At 34.4% G+C, this 14,414-nt stretch overlaps 1 protein-coding gene across 1 annotated transcript; it reads left to right on the top strand.

Moving 5' to 3' along the window:
- Positions 1 to 5,402: 5,402 nt before the first annotated feature.
- MS3_00003792 (uncharacterized protein) lies at positions 5,403 to 14,033 on the top strand. Its single transcript, XM_012938734.2, has 3 exons — positions 5,403 to 5,759; positions 5,803 to 6,017; positions 11,738 to 14,033. Exon 3 carries the CDS (start codon positions 11,945 to 11,947, stop codon positions 13,712 to 13,714), a length of 1,770 nt encoding a protein of 589 aa, XP_012794188.1. The 5' UTR covers positions 5,403 to 5,759; positions 5,803 to 6,017; positions 11,738 to 11,944; the 3' UTR covers positions 13,715 to 14,033.
- The last annotated feature ends 381 nt before the right edge of the window (positions 14,034 to 14,414 follow it).

Genomic DNA, 14,414 nt, shown 5'->3' with positions numbered 1-14,414 from the left:
CCAACCCTCTGCAAGTCTAAAAGGTTGTACGAAGAAAAACTTGTCAAAGAATCTAAAGACTACCCTAAACGCTTATATTTGTACATGAACCAAACGACTAAAACAAGAGGAAATATTTCAATATTATGGGGAGACATCAGTACTGCATCAATAAAAGATGACGATGATGGTACAGATCAGGTATTCTCAAATCACTTTATGAATGCATATACCGTAAAGATTCCGTTTCCTCCACTTCATATAAACCCGCCACACAAACTGGACTGAACTGCATGCCTCTGGTATGCTGAATGAGGTTGTTATAGGCAAATCCATGGAACCCAATGAAATGCACCCTAGGTTTCTAAAAGAATGAATTTGGCTTGTGTTCTAATCTGTTCGGAATCTGAAGTAAATTGCTAAATGTTGAAAAACACTGCAGCAAGTTGTAAAGACCGAACTGCCAGTAATCGGTTTGAACGCTGGACTGATGGTTCGGATTGACGAACCAAAATTTATCCGAATAGGCCAAACTACGTTCTTCTGTGTAGCGTACCAAGAGTTTTGGAGATACTCGTATTAAACTATATCAAAACACAGTTCAGACGGATCTAATTTAGAAAATACAACAAATTATACCAAAAATACAAAATACCTCAAACGTTACAGCCTATGTTCTACAGTCAGAAATTTCTCTAACGCAAAGTAGCTCGCTAAACAATGAAAGAAACAGTTAATACAAAATGGGTTTGATACCTGAGTATCAATAAAAATATTCCCAACAAGATGGGATCAAATATCTATCTTCAGGGATTCCAGCAATCCTCCCAAGCAGATAGTCAAAAGGAAAGAGACACATTGAACTACGCCGCTACCTTGAGCTTAGCCAAACACGACCTTGCTGTCAATAGTCCGGCAATGTGCAGTGAAAAATTAGGTAACAAAAGATAAGTCCTCGATAAAATTCACATAATAAAAGCTCAGACGAGGAAGACTAAGGAAAAAAAGTTATGGTTAAACGAGATCTGAACATAGGTTAAAATACATGATGAGGTGAAAAAACAAATAAATGACAATACTGTCCAACAAAAAGCTGCGGAGGGGTTTTCATCGTTCTCTTCCCGTTACAAAGTCCTTTCTTCCAAGCAAATGTGACACATATAATCTTGAGATTTTTCGAACCATGAACCTAATCAACGTGGTTGTGAAAATTTTACAAAAGATTATACGGAATTCGTTTAAGCATCCAAAAGAGAACCGTATTCTTTCTGAGAAGCAACACGGCTTTGGGACAGATTGTTCATGTCTCACAAACTTGTCAATAGTCTGTGAACGTTGGTGTGCTCTCAAATGCCTAAAATTACGTATAGATGTAGCCTACATTGCCTTCAGCAAAGCTTTTGACGAGAGTCTTTACAACCAGATTAATGACTTTCTAGTTGAGCATCAAAAATGGCACAGCCTAACCTCAGGTTGCTTAACTGGGAAACTGTATTTGGCGGAGTTGCAGTGCCGTTCATTCTGTAATTATATCACCTTCCTAGTTTCTTATCATCATCGGTTTCGTTAAACGCTGACGATAGCTAGGTATAGAGAGCGATAAAATGTAGGGCTGATGGCTTAGAGCTTCAAAATGACTTTCAGAAATTATTTGACTGGTTTAAAATTTGGCAGTTGCTTCGAAGTGTATTATGATGCATACTGGTCACCAAGGTAAAGGTTCATACACGGTGAATGACGTCTTTTCACCTGCTGTTCAGACAATGATTTAGGAGTTTCACGTTACCTTGCAGTAGCCGTCCAAGATTTTCAAACCCTGTGGTCCATACATTGGGCCTTAAGCCATGTCTTTGTATACAGTAATCTTGAAATCTAAAGTCGAGCACCGTACACCTTTGGCTAATCCCTGACTAAAAAGAAACAGTGAGTTGTTAGAAATGGTTCAAAGGACCGTATCTAAGCTGATTGCAGAAATGGCAGTGCTGTCGTATGGTGCTCGACTAGCTAGACTAAACCTATTTCCATTGTCATAACAAAGAACCAGATGTGACTTGATCACAGTTTCTGAATTACTTAGGGATACATTTGCATGTGACGTGCCCTAAAATTTCTTGTCTTCGACAGTAATGAACTTACGAGGACACTACGAAGTTTCAAAAGCCCAGCACAGATTACTCCCATAGAATCATCAACAAATGGAATTCATCGTTACCTAGCCTCCTGTCTTCTCTAAACCGAAACTGAAACTTCATCGTGTGTTGTCTGTTAATTCTCCACACCATTCTTTATTCACCAAATGCCAACCAATTGGTGAGTGCTCACGAACCTCGGTTAGGGTGCTACAAATTATCTTAGTAGAATAGCATAACTAGCCCGTAAACGAAATATCGGTTAGGGAGTATCAAGCATATCTCTGAAGAATTGCCTCGCCTCAACTGATAAAGAGTCTGTAACAAGTAAAAATTTACTTAGACGGGTGTGAATAACCGTTGAAGATTAAGTTATTCTGGAGCTATGTGAACCGATGAACTAGACCGCACCATAGAAACACTCAGTAGCCGTATAAACGTGCAATATAACTTGCAATTAACTCTTCTAAATAACACATGCCTTTGGTAAGAAACATTAGTTGTTACTGCTACCCTTAGACCTCACCGTTTCCAGGCGTTTTTGAAGCGACTATAAGCTTGGTATGCGTGCTGAGGTTATTCACAACTAAGTAGATTATTAGACGGTTGAGGTTGAATTCAGCACTACTGAGTTTAGGGGACATAAAAGGTTGAGTTACTCGCTCAATCATTCATGCTGTAAACGACCTTAGGGTTCAGAAACTAATAGATCTTGTTTAGTCTTATTGAAGTTTCACTGATTGACATACATAAGTTTGCTGTGGTTGGACACAAACAGGTGTCAAACGTGTCTATTCTTCCTTATTACTATTGTACTTTACACTCAATAACGTCGGAATTGTGATGATGACAATTCTTGTTCTGATTCCGTAAGACAATTTTTGACAAATATTTGTTGTTGGTTATTGTTTGACAAGCTTACTTTTGAACAGTTGCTTGCTTTTCCCAATATGTAATGGTAGATATAAGCGCTATCCAAGAGCCTCCGATCACCCGAAAAACTACAAATCTCAACATTAGGTGAATAAGGAACTTTAATCAACCAGTTTATGGAACTAATATTTTATTCTGTCTAGGCTATAGGCCTTACAGGACAAGAAAAAATTATAAAAGGCTGCAAAAGAGAAGAACTGTATCTAAGAAATGGTGACAATGAAAATATTAAATAATGAGAATAAAGGACTGGACTCCACGGCATGGAGGGCGAATCCAATGCTCGTGATATTGTGGTGAACAATCGATGAATTTGAAAAGTGTCGGTCTGAAAAATCAACGAAGTTTGAGGGATTTTGCTTTGAGGAATGTTAGTCACATTTTTATGCACTATATCATATTTCATGAGTTAAAAAACTGTTGGCATGTCTCTCACTATTACCCCAGGCCCGGGTCACCCACCATTACGAAGATGCGTCGACAGTATTAAAAGACTCAGGTTGCCCGAAGATTTTTTTGTGCCATATGGAATGTGTTTTTCGTCATCGCTGAAATATCTTATTTTCACATCCATCTTCTGAAATTTCTAATGTCACAGTTGATATTTGAGGCCATTAGAAGCCTAAATTCTTTCCGTTGCCTCGGAAATTTGGAGAGAGGATGAATTTCTAATGTTTTATTGGGATTTGTTGTAATTGGAACGAGTGTTAAAACAAAATTTTCACAATTCTACAGATGTTGGTATAAAGTATGCAGCTATCTGAGTGCACGTCATTACATTCAATTTTCATCTCTACCAGACGTTTCCGCACATACCCAGATGTTATTCAGACTGGATCACTTTCACAATCCTGTGCAAATATCAAACCTTTTTACTTCCATCATTTCTGGTTCAGTCGATGTCGACCTATATGATGAATTATTCATATAACACAGTGATATTATAAGGTATCATTATAGCTTCTTGATGAATAATGTTTGATGATTTTTACCTGTTCTCTAGATATCTGATTTGTAGTCCGAAATAATTTCCCGAATTTAAAAACAGTGCAAACATTCGGCATTCGTGTTTACTTTGTTCGCCACAGCAGCCTCTGTTTACTTGAGCTCTTCTATATAATTACCCTAATACTTCATCTCTGTTTTTATTTCTGTTCAAAATTTTTTCATTCCGAGACTTTATCGTCTTCCACCTGGTTATACCATAAATATAGTGGTCATGGCGTTTTGATACTGATGTCGTCCCATTTGTCTTATCCATATTCTGCGATCATCAGAAACATGGACAAGAGTAACTTATGGCTATTGGTCGCCGGTCGCATTCACCCATGTAGTGAATTAAGTGAACCAGAAACAAATGTAGCACACAAACTCAAAAATATAAGTTCGACCATTATTGAGTAAACCAAATGACAGCAAAAAACGGAGATTTACGAGAGCGATAGCAGTAACAGAAAGGAACATTAAGTAGGACAAAGAGGCACCCCTTCGTTTATGTCAACATCGGCAGGCACTGAGGTACTTGGACACGGCTTTTGGCATATCGATATATGTGTCGAATGAGCAAATGCTTAAGCTATGGACAGAGAAAGCACAAAAGTAGCTGAGGATTCTTAAAAGTATGAAACTCCGGAAACTCATCAATCCAAATACGCGTAATATTGACGTAATATATTAACCGACAGGGAGGAGTAACAATCCGAAACTTGAATCTCCTTAGCAAATTTAGAGCTATTTCCATTGCAGTAAACCTAACCATGTTTCAATTTTCTTTCCCCTCAGACTGCGTAACGCTTTCGCGCCTTCATGGTGTTTTACTAAAGGCACTAAAAGTGCACTAAGTAATTACTTTCTTTTACCTCAAGTTAGATGTTCAGCGTTTGTGGCAGGGTGTGTAAACCACTTCCTCAGATGTGAATTTTTGGGTTTTGACCTACGATGGGGTAAAGATACGAAGATACGGTAAATTTACGCTCACTGATGCAAACCTCTAATAGTCTTTCTTGTTGTGACTAAACATAAGACGATTTGTCCAAAACAAGTTGTTTGGTTTTCAGTTAGTAAGGGTGATCATAGGCGTTTTATGTTCATTTGTAAACAAGCAAACAGTTGTGTAAGAGGGTAAAGAATTCCCAAATAGAAAGTTGGGACAGTGTCTCCCAGCTAATAGTAAACTAGAATCGGAGGTATAGTACAGTTTATTGATCAGAACAATTGAGTTGAAGATCTAAGAATTTTCAAGATTAAAATCCAAGTTTATGCACAGTGTAATCATTGAGAGATATACTTTTACGTCTTGTAAATGAACTTGTGGTAGTGTAGACCACTAGGAGTTATAACTTGAATTTTCACTCGCAATGGTGATTAGTGATTTTGAAATTACTCTGTTCTATATTAGACAATAGAGCAAACTTTTGCGAAAAATGTATCGACACTTGTAAGGAAGACTTACTGTTTTTGTTTTTCTACTTTGTTGGGACACTCTTACAATGTTGACATCACAATTTGAACGTTGACCTTTAGTTAACGCTGTGGATAGATTACCGTGTTAGGAACATATGTTCATTTTAATGATATGTACCGAATGCACTATACTTTGTTATGTTCGGAGTAGATTCCGAAAATAAACATCCGTCATAGGAGTTTATTAGTGTACTGAATAAACCTTTTATTTCGGAATAATTTATCGTTTGCTAAATATTCGGGTTGATTATATCTGTAAGTTTGTTTCCTAAGAATTTCACATTAGTTCGTCGGCTAGACAGTTTTTGTTAACTATAAAGAGTAAATCAATCAAGTTATTCTTTGAAGTCTGTGGCGTGTGTCAACCGATACAGATAACAGGGTTTCAGTATGACGAAATTATTCTTAATGAGTGGGTATTGGCATCATGAGTTTTGTTAAGCTCCTGCGTGATGTCTGTCGAAATGTTCAGTCGTCGTAGCTCACTTCAAGCCAGCAAGAAAGCTCATTCACGTAAGATCGTTATTCTCAAAATACTTCGTAGAATAGCTACTATTATGTTATTTCATTACAATCTTAAAATATTTGTTTACGTGGTAAAACGTTTATAAATCCATATGTTCAATCTGCTTGCAGATGCTATGAATAAGCATAATGTTAACATTGCTTTGGTCCAGTGTTAGAGTTCAGTGGTCTATCGACAGCCCAACGTTGTTGCCATGATAGGCACTACACCTGACGAGTTTTATTAACGACCTAGAATATTGCTCGTCTGGGTTGGTTGCATCCAAAGTTTTTTCAACTCTCAGTAACCACTCCGCCTTAATGTTATCTAGAATCGTTGTATCTGTTGTCGATACATCAAGTCTGATAGATAAGTCTGAACGTATTTCAATCATTTAAATATCGTGCAATAATAAAAAAGTTTGCGGAAGTTTCGGTATCGACGATATGATTCAAGAAGAAAATAAAAATTAGTGAAGTAAAAATTGCAAGAAATTTGTAGAATTATAGTCCAAAAGAAAACAAGAGTGAGTGAACCTGTGCCAGTTTGTGCGATTTTCGACCATGTCATCCAAAACATTTAGCTATGGATTAGAAAAGTCATGGGGATCACAACCAGACACTTTTCAACTACGCACGTCGGTCAGTCAGATAGTCAATGTTTTCGTGGGCTGATACTTTGTCATGGTTTGACCACCACTCGAGATCTTCCAGCCTTGTCCTACATTAGCTACCATCTTGCGTCAAGGGAGTCAGTGGATGAGCAATAGTCATACATGTCCTAGACTTCCCAATTGATAGATTTTAATTATCTCGTCAGTCAACTCACTATCTTTGTATAGTACCCTGTGTCCAACCTCGAAATTATTAACTCGATGGTAAAAAATATACGAGCATAGCTTTGATGACACTCACGATGAAATGCTTGTAAACTATAGTTGTTTTATATTTTTAGAGGATACATTTCACAGCCATGGTTTGGAGTGGAACAAATTACTGGGCAGTAGACTCGTAATTTAATATCCTTCGTTCTTGACACTGAGGCAAATTATGTATGGTCCGGAAAGTAATGTGAGATAGACGATTTTATTAGTTGCTTCATTTTCAAGATTTCATTTGAAATTGAACTTTTGGTAGGGGGGACCCACTAATAATAAATCAAGGATGACCTCAGATCACTTTTTGATCGATTCCAAAGTAAATATAGTATTTGGAATCAGTGTTTACAGTTCTAGATTTGACCACAATTATGAGAATAATTCAGATGGGCAAATAAAAAAACTTTTACGGACCTATTATACGAATCTGAAATCTGAATTAAGTTTATAGAAGGGGCCGGTTTTACTACACTAAGAGGAAAATCAACAGATGACTGATAACATAGCCAAAACAAATCCTGAAAAGTCAGTGTTAACTTTGTTACTCGTATTACTTACGAAGACCGATCGGGTAAAATGTGTGCTGACTAAAATGGTTTGGGATGGTGTGAAACGTGATGGAAACGGTGTAAAAGATTTATTTACATATAAAATAGTCATACTAAAGACAGTATACGTGAGAAAGGTTATGAAGAATTGCAATATAAATGACTGTAATTACTTTGTAGTGTCAGTAATTATTTTAAGCCCATATATCTTATTCTAGCTTTCGGACATCCCATTCTATTCATTCTACTTGAGTCATATTTTGACCTTGTTAATTATTCGCTTATTAGCCTTGACTATTTTTATATGAGCGTATATGTGTGTACACATCATATCCTATGACTCATTGCGTGTCTGTAGCTTATTTTTGTCTGCCTATAAATATTGATTAACGCCTTACTAAAAATGATTTGGCTTACCAGCTATCTCCACTCTGCATCGTTTCTCTTCTCTCTATTCGCTCCATATACAAAATATATGTATTCAAAATCCCATTCTAGTTATTTGACTTATTTAATTCCGTTATTGGCTAACGTGATTTAAGTCGACGATTATATACGAGAATAGGCGATAACAAACATTCGTACGACCTAAATGGAGTCAGATCCACGGGCCACTAAAACTTTAGTACGAAGCTGATACAGACAGGTTTGAAAAGACAAATGGTCTAGATGTATGTTCTGAAATACTGGTACATAATTTAAGTTTTTCTGTGCGAAACAACCAGTCAATAATTATGATGGATCAGTAAATGTCGGTCAAGCCACAAGGGTAGAGGTTTGTACTAGATTATTTTGGCGGAAGCATTTATTTACTTCAACAATTTTATTTCTATACAGAGACGTCTTCGAAGATTTTCTATCTATATTTTGCTTTTCGAGGCCAATATTCTTCCAGCACTTAAAGATGCTACAAAATATCTCTTCTCTGCAAAATACGGTCAAGACTTTACAACTTTGGAATTTATCTGCTTTCTTTTGAGTTGTGAAGCAGAATAGCCTACTTTATCGAAAATTACGTCACTACATTATCATTTGTATTCAAAGTTATCCGGTGAGATATGTGTACTGAAAGTTCGAAAAACAATTTCTTTTATAGCTTAAAAGCTGCCATTTTTTTATTGAGCGAACATTATGAAATAAAATTGTATCACTTTTCATCTAAAGAAGATTTCTTGAATATCCTGTGAATTCGTTCTGCTTAACTTGTGGTGCCCTCACAGAGACCATATTTTAGTGGGAGTGCAAACTATATAGGGAGCTGAGATATACCTGAAGGTGCGAAATAAATCCATAGGGTTAATTTATGAAATTTTTTAATTTAGTTTTATGAAGATTGAGTAGACGAGTTTTGTTAAAATATTAACCAATAACCGAAATTAACTAAAACTGCATCATTATGTTCTGTGCTTTCATTCTTATGAGCAAATTAAAAATCTCTTTATAAGTTAGCGCGTGATGCAAATGTAGTAATCAAGTTGTTACATATGGTGATGCGTACGTTCAAAATCTTCTAGCTATATCACACAAGAAATCACAAAGCAGATATAACTCGTAAATTAATGCTATGAACATGACCGCTTTATCTCTAATTCACATAAAAACGTTCATCAGTGTACGTTTTTAGTTTTTTATTCCTATAAAAGAGAGATTGCTTAAATGAGGGAATTATCTAAATATCTTTTGAATTTTTGGTATACCTATATATTTTGTTCCTACGTTGTTTACTGTATTTTTCGTCAATATTCCATGTCGTTTCTTTTACTGAGTATGTCACAGAGATCGAAATATTCATGTGCTTGATTAATAGTATAGATTCTTGCCTAACAGTTTACAAAAACTAACTTAATGTTACGATTTTTACCAAAATTCCAGTAGTTTTAATACTAGTCAAATTAATGAGGCAAGTTCTGTTACTAGTAATTTCATAGATAAATTCGATGATCCTCGTTGTCTCACTTACTTGCATGTAGTTGTGGTTATTAAGCTTTTTTTATTTCGCGTTAGTATTTAACTGTGCGTAAACGTGAAGCGCCACATCTGACCTAAAAGCCAATGAAGATGAATACTTTTCCTACTTCCAAATCATAAACTGAAGCTCTAGACTTTAGGATTCATTTTGTTTAGAAAGATCGTTAAAAAGTACAATAATATTGCCTGTGGTCTAATAAGTGGAGCTTCTAGGGCGTTTGGTTTACTGAAGTATAAGATATCGCATAATGTAGGAAACTGTCACACAATACCTATGCCTCACAGCCTTGAAAATAAACCTGTATGCAAATACAAGGCTAAGTTAACTGTCCCATAATCTTACGGCGGATTCAAGTGTTTAAACTAGCAGCTAAGTAATTCAGTAACAAATATGTAGATTAGCATAAAAACGTACGTTTCAGTTTTGTGTACATGATACAATAACTAATGATGTGATGCAATCTAAGCTGTTCTGTGATATCAGTGGTGTTATGAAAATGTTATATTAACAAATATCTACTGTTTGAGTCTTATTTTCATCTCAGGTTTTAGATTCATGGGTCAATTTTTGTTTATCTGTCTGCGTTTTACAACTACAACTTCCTGAAAAGCTACAGTTACTGTTTGTTTGCTTGATGAGTTACAAAGATGTGTGAGACAAGCCATGACCTTAAAAGGTATTTGTTGGTGAAACTGATCAGTTATATTAACTGATGTTTCTGTTACTAGTAAAATAGGAACAATGATCCACATACAGGTTAAGTTACGAAACTATAAACCACGCCTTCAATAGGTGTGGTTTGGCTGCTTAAACCCAAATAGTCTGAGCAATTTTTAATTTTTAATCACCTGTCTCCGCTAGCTTGCAAACTTGCTACTTAAAAATAATAAGAGGAAGACTATTTATTTTGTAAACAATTATTTAGCATTTTTGTTTGAATCTTTTACGAAAATGCTTATTTGAAGTCTACATTAACATTAGTAGCATGTGTTAGCAAAGAAGTTGATTATCTAAATCATTTGGTAATAAACGTTGGTAAATATATTCCTTTGCCTACATCACACCACAAGATAGTAAAAAATCTCCATAGCTTGATGCTTTCTGATTGTTTATCTGTTTATGTTGTGAGATAAACGTATGTCATGTTTGTACGTGGTTCTATTTTGCTAATTAATTTTTGGATGCATGACTTAAAGTGTACAGATTACTTTTAATCAGATTCTTATCAAGTTTTTATTGCGACGACCACAATTTATTTGTCATTTATTCAGGCATGTGATTGGTCATTATCCTGAAAAATCAAGAAGTTATTTAAAACTCTTAAAAATCATGTTCCAGTCACAGAAATATGATTAAACGTGACTGGTAGACTGTTATTAAACGCTAACACGTAATACCAATGCTTAGTAAGAAAACTGATAAAAATATTTGCTTAGAACGCCATTCGATTTGAAACAGGAACTTTTTCGTGATATTCTTCTTTCAAAATGTCAACATTAATTCAGGTTCACGAGGAGGAATGACAAGTTTAATGTTTACTGAGTGTTTGAGACTGTAGTGAAATTCATGACTTATCTGTCTGTTTTTATTTAGAAAGAATACTTTTCATTGTTTTGGTTGGGAAATAAATTACCAAGTATTTTAAGAGGTTGCTTATGAGACTGAGTGCGATGAATAACTGTATATCTTGCCAGAGAAGTAGTCAATGTTATTTACCATCTAAATTTTTAGCTGCAATTTCATGTGACATTAAGTTGCTTGTCACTCAAAAGAATCTCCGTTTACTGAAAATTTTTCTTTATATTATAGGAGATCATGTTTTACTTGTAATTTTGTGTTTTCTGAAGTGAAATAATCCTAAAGTCACAAGCAAAATAAAGCGCGTTTCAACCACTCCGTCTTGCGTTTGATTCCAGATTTAGCGGCTTGTTTTCGGATGATGAAATACTAGTAATGTCACAGACACCACAGACAAAAATGATTATGTAAACCTGTGCTTAGTACATAATTTAATTAGATATTTGTTTAGAAACTAAACACGATTGTTTTATTCCCATTGATGTTTACTTTGTACAGTTCAGTGAATTAAAACCTGGAGTTCTCGTTTATTGATGCAGCAAGTTTGGGTCAGTAATTTTATTTCAATGATTTAAAAATTAGGTTAGCTCTCCGAATACTTCGTTCAAGATAGTATTAATTAGCATGACAAATTTAACTTATAGTATATTCACACAGCTGTTTATTTGAATCTGTTCCTATATATTTTCTGTAGTCACTGATAAAACTTCACTTTCTGTTATTAATTTATAATCGATATTAAACATTTTATTTTAGATAATTTTAAATCAAACTATTTTATGAAGTTTTTTGTATTACTGCTGGAAATATTATATGATCGGGAACGTTTTATACCTAGCTAGTAACAGCTGCAGTTAATGCACACTACCACCGGCCTCAGTACCACAGTTGACCATGTATAATGTGAGCATGTCAACATTTTCTCCATATAACCGTCATACTATTATTTAAAAATTACTACCAATGGATCCCTTCCACTTTGTCAATGAATTCCATCGATTAAATCTAACAACAGGACTACCAAATTATGGTTATATATATTATGCTGATCTTTACTCTTCGAATTCATTCATTTTGGAGATTTTAATCAGCTTACTATGTATTGTTGGTATTACATCAAATTGCCTTTTGTTTATCTTCCACATATGTGCTATACTGTATGGTAAAAAACATTTGTATCAGGTGCCTTATCCAATATATCTACAGAAAATGTATAAATATCCATTGTATCGCCGATGTATGCGTCGATTGTTTATAATATTTTGTAAATGGCCATTATCATATATTGTTTCACTTATTACCTTTTGTTTACAATGTATATTTTGTAATAAATGCAAAGGTAAGGTTAACAAGCTAACGACAACAAAGCATAATAACGCTACAATTACATCAACAACAAATACTGACGTTAATACTATAACTACCTCTCAGAGTACACTTATTCCACTGTCGACAGATAATCACAATGGTAATATATACAATAATAATAACGTAATGATTGATATGAAGTTTGAAGTGCATTGGCCCGGTGTTTCGATTCTCAAACCTTTATCTGGTAGAGATCCTAATTTAGAAACTAATTTGTTATCATTTTTCCAAATGGATTATCCTGTATTTGAATTGCTGTTTTGTATAGCTGATAAAGAAGATCCAGCTTATGAGCTTGCTGAACGTTTAATTAAACAATATCCTCATGTTGATGCACACATTATCATAGCCAAAGATTTATTTGGTATTAACCCGAAGATTAATAATTTACAAGCTGGTTATGAAGCTTCCAAGTATTCGTTGCTATTAATATCAGATTCAGGTTTATGGATGCGTTCAGATGCATTAATGGATATGGTATCAACATTAGAAGTGGATCCAAAAGTTGGTCTTATCCATCAAGTGCCTTATATGAAGCCATATAATGGAATTTTATCATCTATACGAGACATAAACATTGCATCTTTTCAAGGACGCTCCAAACATATTAATTGTAATCAAGTTCATAAGACAACATTGAGAGCAAGAACATCAATAGATTTAGATTATATTCCAACCATTTGTGAACAGCCATCATTTACCTGGGTTGTACAGTTAGTTTTTTTTTCATGTTGGCATGCAAAAGTCTATTTAACTGCATCATTTCTTAATGTGAATTGTGTAACTGGCATGTCATGTCTATTACGTAAGTCAACATTAAGTGATTCCGGTGGTTTTAAACAATTTGGCTGTTATCTAGCAGAAGATTATTTCATAACAAAGTATATATCTAATCGAGGTTGGAAAATAACTTTATCTCATCAACCAGCTTGGCAAAATTCACCATCACCTTGTCTATATCAATTTTATTTACGAATATTACGTTGGTCACAGTTAAGAATAAGTATGGCGATTTTGAGTTTTATATTTGAACCATTCACAAGATGCCTACCAAATGCTTTATTGGGAGCTTTCACATTTGCTTATATTTTTCCAAATTTTATTGATCCAGGTGTATATTTTATGTGTTATACCCTTATATGGTTTTTGTTAGATTATATATTATTACGTCAAATTTATCCACCGGCAACTCCAATATGTATCACAAAATTAGAATATCTTGTAGCTTGGTTATTTTCTGAATTGTTAGCTTTTCCACTGCATTTAACAGCGGCTTGTTTTCGTGAAGTACGTTGGCGTGATAAACGATTTCGTATACGATGGGGTGGGATTTCTGAACGAATTGATCAACACAATTTCATATAATTTTATAATAAGTTTTGTTGATATATGAATTGAAAAAGAGTTATAACATTTAATTGTAGATTATTTATTGGTGTATTATATATTTCTGTTATTTTGATCACTAAATCTGGTCTTTCCACTTCAAAATGACAATATTATTTTTTAGGAATTAAAAAATTAATCTTCAGTATATATATAACCATTATTACTGTTGTTCGCTGTTTTTGTTTGTCTCTACTGTTATTTTTCACTGTGGTTAATAATATCATTCTTACTATTATTGTTGATATGAGACCTAAAAGAAAGATTGTAAATATAAAAATATATACATATATTATTATGATTGTTGTTGATGGTTTTCAGAAATAGGGATGTTACTTCAATTACTTATCTGGTCCATATTGCTTGGTTGTAACTCGATCTTCTTAGAATTATATCATTAAGCCACTAATTTCATATCATTTAAATTTCGATTGCCGGACATTGATTAGATAAGTGAATGGTGTCGTACTGTTTATGAAAGATTTACAGTGCTTCTGGAATTTTAACGATTGTATAGCTGGTATTGGTTCACGATGTAAACTTTACTAAAAGCAAACGAATATGCTTAAACACCTGATTGAAGACATTTACTCAAGTAAAACTGAGCTTATTTTTACTATATATGAGATATTTAATTGATATGTAGTTTTTGCTGAAGAAGTATTCATTGAAAAAAAGA

Source organism: Schistosoma haematobium, chromosome ZW (assembly GCF_000699445.3).
Source record: "Schistosoma haematobium chromosome ZW, whole genome shotgun sequence".
NCBI lineage: Eukaryota > Metazoa > Platyhelminthes > Trematoda > Strigeidida > Schistosomatidae > Schistosoma > Schistosoma haematobium.
Note: the sequence above shows the minus strand (reverse complement) of the source record. Positions and strands in the feature narration are given on the sequence as shown.

Excerpts from the sequence above, each read along its gene's own strand:
- MS3_00003792 (XM_012938734.2), top strand. The coding sequence starts at position 11,945 with ATGGATCCCTTCCACTTTGTCAATGAATTCCATCGATTAAATCTAACA.